Source organism: Dermacentor andersoni, chromosome 9 (assembly GCF_023375885.2).
Source record: "Dermacentor andersoni chromosome 9, qqDerAnde1_hic_scaffold, whole genome shotgun sequence".
NCBI classification, from domain to species: domain Eukaryota; kingdom Metazoa; phylum Arthropoda; class Arachnida; order Ixodida; family Ixodidae; genus Dermacentor; species Dermacentor andersoni.
In genome coordinates, this window is record NC_092822.1 from 18,081,923 (window position 1) to 18,089,672 (window position 7,750).

General features: G+C 45.1%; 1 protein-coding gene across 1 annotated transcript; it reads left to right on the forward strand.

Annotated features, from left to right (window-relative positions):
* The first annotated feature begins 242 nt into the window (after positions 1–242).
* On the forward strand, positions 243–6,030 carry LOC129383836 (uncharacterized). The gene is made up of 4 exons (XM_055068759.2): positions 243–395; positions 3,441–3,547; positions 5,135–5,209; positions 5,723–6,030. Exons 1-4 carry the CDS (start codon positions 295–297, stop codon positions 5,815–5,817), a joined length of 378 nt encoding a protein of 125 aa, XP_054924734.2. The 5' UTR covers positions 243–294; the 3' UTR covers positions 5,818–6,030.
* The last annotated feature ends 1,720 nt before the right edge of the window (positions 6,031–7,750 follow it).

Here is a 7,750-nt window from a genome sequence, read left to right on the forward strand (position 1 = left end):
AAAATCCTGGACCGTATGCCGCAGTTTGTGCAACCATGACAAACCAAGTATACAGTACATTCCTTGCACATCACGTTGGCTCTTTTCGCTGGATTAAGCTTGCTTTTATCTAGTGAGAGTGCTACGTTTCCTTTGCACACATTTTTAATCATGGAATGTTTTTAGTTCTTCCCTCCTTTCTACCGTAAGATAAATTAATAAGCTTCAATCAAGCAAGCAATCAATCAACTATTGCAGGAAAGCCGGGTGTCGGGTGAAGCTACTTCCGGCTCTGAGCGGCGCAGCGGCGGCAGCATGAGATCGAACCATGCAAGGGAAGGCAGCCCAGAGGCAACGACGGACGGCAGACCTCGAGGAACGCGCTTCTCAGCGATGGACCAGAACCGGCGCATCGAGTGCGCAGTTTTTGTTTTTGTTTTCTCGAAAGCTTTGATTTCACGGGCCACGTAGCTGGGTAGTATAAGATGCACGGCATATGGGAATGGGGCGTTCGAAGGACCGGACTGGCGCGTTCCCCGCTCCTGCCATGTGGATGCAGCACAATCATCCAGGAGAACGGAGGGGCAGTTAACCGCCTATGTATACCCTGCCCCTTTTAAGACTTGCTGATACATATTTTTGAAATTCTAGAAACTCCACCATAAGGTTATCACGCGTAAAAAGGCGGTACTCAGCAATTATGAAGGTTGGGCAACATAAGACATTTTAGTTAAAGACGAAAGTCCATCTCGAAATGCCGGACCTGAAGCAGTCTATATTACATCGTGACGTGAGGACACCTGAGCAAGAAACCCAGTGACGTAGTGTAGAAATAAGGCTAGGTACGACGACGTTGCTCATTAAAAAAAATGAGCAAAAGCGCTGCGCGCGTGTCTTCTGAATGCACTCGCGTGCGGCAGTCGCGGCAATAACAGGAACGGAGCGAACGTGCCGGTACATCATGACTTCATAATGCAACCACCTGCTGCTTACCAAAACCATGTTTGGTTCGTTGAAACAAATATTATAGTAAATTGTTTAGGTCGCGATGATGCTTGGCAGTGTTCTCTCTGCGACATGGTATGCTCTAAACATTAGAATTAAGGCTTGGGTATTCACATAACGCAAGAAAACTTTATTAAAAAACAAGATGAAACTGTGGCTTCGTTATTTTTATTAAAAGTGGCAATAAAGAGCACAACTAAGCTGAGCTTGGTGCAGTATTCATCCAGGACTTAATTTGCAAATCGTTTTTGAAGGGAACGTTGATTATCAACGAAGAAATTGAAGGGCCTCGATTGCCTCTTTAGATTTTGCGCCTGAACCTCAGGGAACAGAGTTTCTTACGATATTACCTAGAGGAAAACCTGTCGCCACCACCTTTGCGAGTTCCCTTATTGGCAATGTGCCGCTATAGGATATGAGTGCGGGAGGCATGTCTCGAGCGTGGCTTGGCATAAAACATAGCGATGACTGCGATGAGGTTTATTTCTCAGAACGGAGTTTCCATACACAGTTTTCATTCACCCCAACCACATCTTCAAATAACGTTTACTCGTACATCGCATAAGTGAGCGTATAAAACAAAACAAAAAAGTCGCAATTTCGCTAGAAGGGCGAAGCATCGATTGTGATAGTAAATTAGTAGACTGCTATACGAAGTAAGATAGTAGTGTTATGGGACGAATAAACTTGTAAACATTCGCTTATTAACTAAATTAACCAGCATGGAGTCACGCTCGCACAAGCACACATGAATACAACTCACTCGATGACCGCGCAACCTCGCTGTCAAGACGCTGGACAGAGGAAGCAAGGCAGCAGCAGCGAGCGAACTGACCTACGTGCTGCCTCTCACTTCAACGCGAACTAAGCGGCAATAGCAGAGCACACACAGAGCTATTAGCCCTCTGACCACCTAGACAATGTACACAGCGCAGATCGCTTTCAAGATAGGGCCCGGGCGGCCGCACCATACGCAGCCGCTGCCGAAGTAGAACGCCTCGCCCCCCCCCCCCCCCCCCCCCCCCACGTTCCTGCCCTCCGTTAGGTGCCTTGCGCGCGACGGAAGACGGCGCGCTTCCTGCCCGCTTTCTACCCTCGCACGCGGGCCTCTCACGCTTTCACTCGCACATACAGCATACGGCGCGCGGCGGCGATGTTATCGCCCTTGAACATTATACTGAACACCACGGCGACGGCAACGCCGACGACAGAAATGCGCCTGGAGTGTCATAACTGCTATCACAATAAAACAAACGGTTAGAAGATTTAAAACTGATGCTCAGTGAACGCCGACGTCGTCGCAGCCTTTCTTCCAACTTCAGCCGCCCGCGCAAGTACTGGTGATGTTTGACATATTTGTAGAGACAAGAACGATTTCTCCTGTTTAAGTGAAAGTTTTTTACATAATAATGCAGAAAAAATCATATTAGACATCGTTTCAGTAGCGATGCGACCACTGAATGCTGTTCGTCACACGGGGCCATACATGTCTGCGTGGTGAGCTGGCTCTCCGAGAAAACGCAAATCCGAACCCTCCCCCCCCCTTCCCGGCAGCACTACACATCCAAAAACGCAGCAGCCAGTGCTTCTTCTGGGTTATAAGAAACTCTATGCAGGGGGGTACTTCAGCACAATGCCCCATACGGCGCGGTATTTCAACACGTTTCGGCCGTTTATTGTTCAGAAACAGATGTCAAAAGCGACTAGGACGAGTCTTTCTCTGGCTTCGTTATCTGTTTTTTTTTTTGTCAGTATGAATCTTTGGTTCACTTATAATGCAACAATTTTGTTGCATATTTGTAAGCTATTAATTCAGAGTAGACGCAGTACAAGTGGCATGAGGTAACTAAGAGATAGTGCGGGAGCTTCAAATACATCGCTCCTTTTTTTTCCCCTTTCTTATGAAGAATTTGACCGTCGTAAAACTGATGCTTCTAGTATTCGAAAAGGTTCCAGAAGACACTCTATCAATCCATCTTAACATTCAATTTAAGTGGCCCTATAATGACGCCACAAATGCTAAAAATATATATCTTAAAAGTTAGATTTACGCACTGTGACACTTGTTTAAAAGGTACCGGAATAATTTGCGAGCATTCGATCATTTCCTCTTGACATCTAGACAAAGATAGGTAGACATTATAAATAAGTATTGCCATACATATTTTTTTCTCTCGGAGACAGCTGAATAAAACAAGATGCAGTGTGAGCTATCATCTCGCCAAGTATATCTGCGAATCCACGAAACACACTAAAGAAATTATGATTCCAACTTCGTCTGAAAAATACTATATTCGCTATGAAGGCCCACTCTCGCCGCTATGCAAGAGTGAAATCCGCCAGCTGTAAAAAAAAAAAGATGCTGAAATGACAAAATTCGTAGCGGTAATTTGCACATTATAGGATAGAGGATGCCTGGACCAACGCTCATTATTTGAGCTCGTTCTTGCCTGCAGAGCCACGAAGGATCGCCGCCTGGAGCTGTCGCCCGTGTCGTACGTGGTCTTCGTTGCTGCCCTGGTTCTTACCGTTTTTTCCATCTACGTGACAATGTTCATGCCAGGTGAATTGCCCTGAATTGAATTTCGCTTTATTCGTTAAGCGACGTGACGAAGAAAGGCTACGAGACGCGGGTCTTTCGTCACGTGTCAGTAACGGACATTGTTTGTGAAATCTGGCGCTCAACCAGGCTTCTCTAACCAACATAGCACAATTGGTTTCCAGCAGAACGTGCTGACACGCTCAGAAAAGGACAACAACACATGCTGCTGGAAAACAATTGTGCTATGTGCAACCAACGAGCTCAGGCAGACACTATTCTGTAACCAAATTGACCGTTTCGTGTCAGATCAGTAGGTGCAAAGATGAGTTTTGTGTCAGAGATAGGTGCAAATGTCCTCACTACTATTCAGTGGTAATATGTAAGTTAATGTTCCTAAGTGTAAGCGGGTACGCAGCCATTGGTGAGCGAAAAATAGTTCAGAGGTCCCTAATGACAGCTATGGTGGCCGCTGGTGACAGCTATGAATGACAGCTTTAATCAATGGTGGCCGAGCTGGAGGTCGGAGGTCGAGCGATGAAAATTGAGACTCCATGAGCACAACATCAGAGTCTCGCACGGATTCAATGTTGTAAAAGAGATCTGAAAACCGGGCCTGAGTCCACTTTTGAATAAATATGCTTTTGCCAGCAACACCGAAGAATGCCCGCCAATCCTCCCCCTCCCCCCTTGGGTGGGAGGAGATGATCAAATTTGTAGACTTGTCATGGCTCGCCTTCTTTGTTTCTTTTATTAGAATATAAGATGATATACAAATCAAATACTTCGTCAGCCCGCCAAAGCAATGGTGCTATTGAGCGGGACTGGGCAGTGCTATGGTCCTTAATTATTAAAGGTATCGACGGAAGGTATCGATATGGACTTGTTGCTCGGTCATCATTCAAAGGTATCTGTATAGCACAACAAAGCAAGGACACACTTAGCTTCGTCTTCGTTTCTTTTTGTGTCCTTGCTTTGTTGCGCTATCCAGATACCTTTCAATGGCGAGTGGTATGCCTGAGCATGTAAGTGCGACGTGTGGTCTACGACTTGACATTGATTGCGGTCTTCTCCTCCTGCTGCGGAATAGTTTAAACTGTCCAACTTGAGCAATACATTTACAGTGTCCGCGGGTGGGTAGCGGTTTTCTTACCCCACCTTTAATAAGCACTAACAGCGGCTTTTCTCCTTGCACGTGGAAATTAAACTCGCAGTTCATTTTTTCTGCACTTGCTAAAAGAATTTAAAAATGTCTCATCTGTAACAGTGACGCTGTAATTCAGACACACATTAGAATCCTCGTATAAGAAATAGGCATGGGCAGGACATGTAATGAGGAGGGAAGATAACCGATGGTCATTAAGGGTTGCGGACTGGATACCAAGGGAAGGGAAGCGTAGCAGGGGGCGGCAGAAAGTTAGGTGGGCGGATGAGATTAAGAAGTTTGCAGGGACAACATGGCCAGAATTAGCACATGACCGGGGTAGTTGTAGAAGTATGGGAGAGGCCTTTGCCCTGCAGTGGGCGTAACCCGGCTGATGATGATGATGTTGATGATTAGAGCCTATAGTTTAGGAAGCGGCTAACTGAGATACTTGGTGGCTTTCGCAGAGAATGTATCCCTTGGAATGCCACGTGAAGCCGGAGGCTCCAGGCAGCACGCAGTCGCCGTGGCAACGACCACAGGTGCGTTCCTATCACTGCTCGTTACCATGAGCACTGGCTGCTGAACGGATGCGTTAAAGAGCTTAATTTTTCAATAACTAAATTTCGAAAGTCAACCTGCGAATAATAAACATAGAGAGTGCGACACAAGTGCTTTATTTCGACTCTTTTCCCAAGAGAAATAAGGAAAGGTAATATTGTCCTCCGATATCTTGAATCTTACGCCGAGTAATCATGAGCACAGATTTTCTTTACGTGACAGCTAGAGAACTACGACCAATTTAAAATTAAAAGATACAGATTTACGTTATCGGTGTACTTTCACATCACACTGTAGTGTGGCAAAAAAGATAAGTGCTGATACTATTCGGGAAAATTAAACGTCCTTCTGTTATGCTTACACCGCTAGGAATTGTTATAGTGCTCGCGAAATTGATAGCTTGAATTGCGTGTTTGCAATATCAACGTCATCGTACCGCATTACTTCCAGTTTATAAACCTCGTACCCAGAGTGAACACGTTTCTGTTTTCCAGTTTTAACCGCAAACGAGACAGACCCCTTACCGCCGGTCACCACTGACGTGCTGAAGAGGATGGCGCGCAGGAGGACGCGCCGCCGAAGGACGTGACACTTCTTTCGTACACGGCCGTCTAGATTTCAAGACTTCCACACACTGTGCCCTTAAAATGCACGTTCCACGCACATATATTCATTGTTGTGGTATGACTGCAGCCCACTGCCACGTGTTACTGAGTCATCTCACCTGCCAGAGTTCTGACCCCAGAAGGATTGATAAATTCTGTCACTAACGCCCATCGTGTGACAAACTAATGCGTGGTTGTCTTTAGTACATCTCCTTACTCCAATCGTCTCTGGTTTTGTAGATCCTTTCTTGGTTATGCTGTCAAAAATCTCAGAAATATGGTCTTAGTGTTGATTTACTGGCGTACAATATAACGCAGCCCAAGTGTGTGGGCATCATAAATGTCGAGACTATTGCCTTTAGTCATGGCTGCACTGCCCCCCACAACATGTGTGTATAAGTCGATATTTAGCTTCCTACGAACTTCCATTCTTTATTCCGTAAATGTTATACAGTCTTCTATATGCCAAGTTCACTGTTGTCATATAAATAAATGTCGGCATGCTTATCAAAAATTCAAGATATCCACAAACCTCTGCACTTTGAGAAAGAACGTCGTGTTTTCCGACAACTGGGTGATGTTTAGAGCTTTTTATTTTGTTTGAGCAACCATTAGCATTTAAACAGAGTAATGAATTACGTGTGCACACTGTTCTATTTACACACTTTTTATCATTCATGCAAGTCGAACCCGACAATTTTCTAATGACGTGGTGTGTAGCAGTGTTAATTCGGGTTCTTCGAAGATTTAATACAAATGAGTTTACAGAACTACAGCATTTTGCCCATAAATAAATCTGTTAATGGCAATTCATGCACTTTACAGGAACAAAAGTTTTTTACTGAAATAAAATTCAGACACTACAAAATTCAGCAGACTTCCGTTCGTTTCACCTTTGACCTATTTCGACGAGGTTCAAAGGCTACAAATGCAGCCACATAGGATTCCGTGGCAAACGCCACAACTATACAAAGCTTGGTAGTTTGATTTGGAAGTGGCAAATATTTGTCCTTCATTCAAACACTGGCTACGAAGAACCCGCTCTGGATGCATTGCTCTACAGACAGTGAACTTCTGACTACTCGCGTTCTGATACAAAATCTGAATATTCAGCAGAATCAATTGCTTGCTGGCACCGTACAGCAGCGCGTCTGACAAACTTTCAGAGCACATCAATTTATTCGTGGCACTAGCGCAATTTAGACTTTTTGTAAATTTTATACCTACCCCAGGCTTTGGCTTTTTATGTGGCTGGCCGACGATGCCTCGTGTGATGACTGTGGTAGCGAGAAGACTCTCCAACACCTCATCTGTGACTGTCCTTGCTACAATTTACAGAGGCGATCTTTCGCAATAGCGATAATGCGTTTTGACCAAAGACCTCTAACAGATTAACTTATTTTAGAATGACGGCATCACAAGCCATCGCAGCGGAGGGCGAAGAGGGCACTGTAGCAGTTTTTAAAGGCAACAGAATTGGGCAAGCGGCTGTAGCCTGAACAGATGTTTATAGTGCTGCAAGTGCTACTTTGCTGTACGGTGACAGTGTGCGGTGACAGCGACAGACTGTGATTGTATGTGTATGCTCCTTTCTTTATCTCTCCTTTTCTGTCACTTTACCTCCCCGTCTGCTCTCTCCTCAGCGTAGGGTAGCAAACCGGATCTTCCCATCTGGTTAACCTCCCTGCCTTTCCCCTTCCCTCTGTCTGTCTCTCTCCATACGGCGCAATTCTGTAGCTAGGCACGATCAGCACCAGGAAGATCACTTGTTATGGTATACCTGAACGTGACGTAACTGAAGAAATTTAGGCTTATTAATTTTGGGTAAATACACAGCCTGGAACGTTCATCCATGCGACTGCCAAAAACTTTATCTAAGGTAAGTTACGAATTTAAAATGAGGCGTTGATTTGAGGA

Coding starts and splice junctions, on each gene's coding strand:
- LOC129383836 (XM_055068759.2), top strand. CDS start 295: ATGAGATCGAACCATGCAAGGGAAGGCAGCCCAGAGGCAACGACGGAC. Junction 396..3,440: donor GACCAGAACCGGCGCATCGA/GTGCGCAGTTTT, acceptor TCTTGCCTGCAG/AGCCACGAAGGATCGCCGCC. Junction 3,548..5,134: donor CGTGACAATGTTCATGCCAG/GTGAATTGCCCT, acceptor TGGCTTTCGCAG/AGAATGTATCCCTTGGAATG.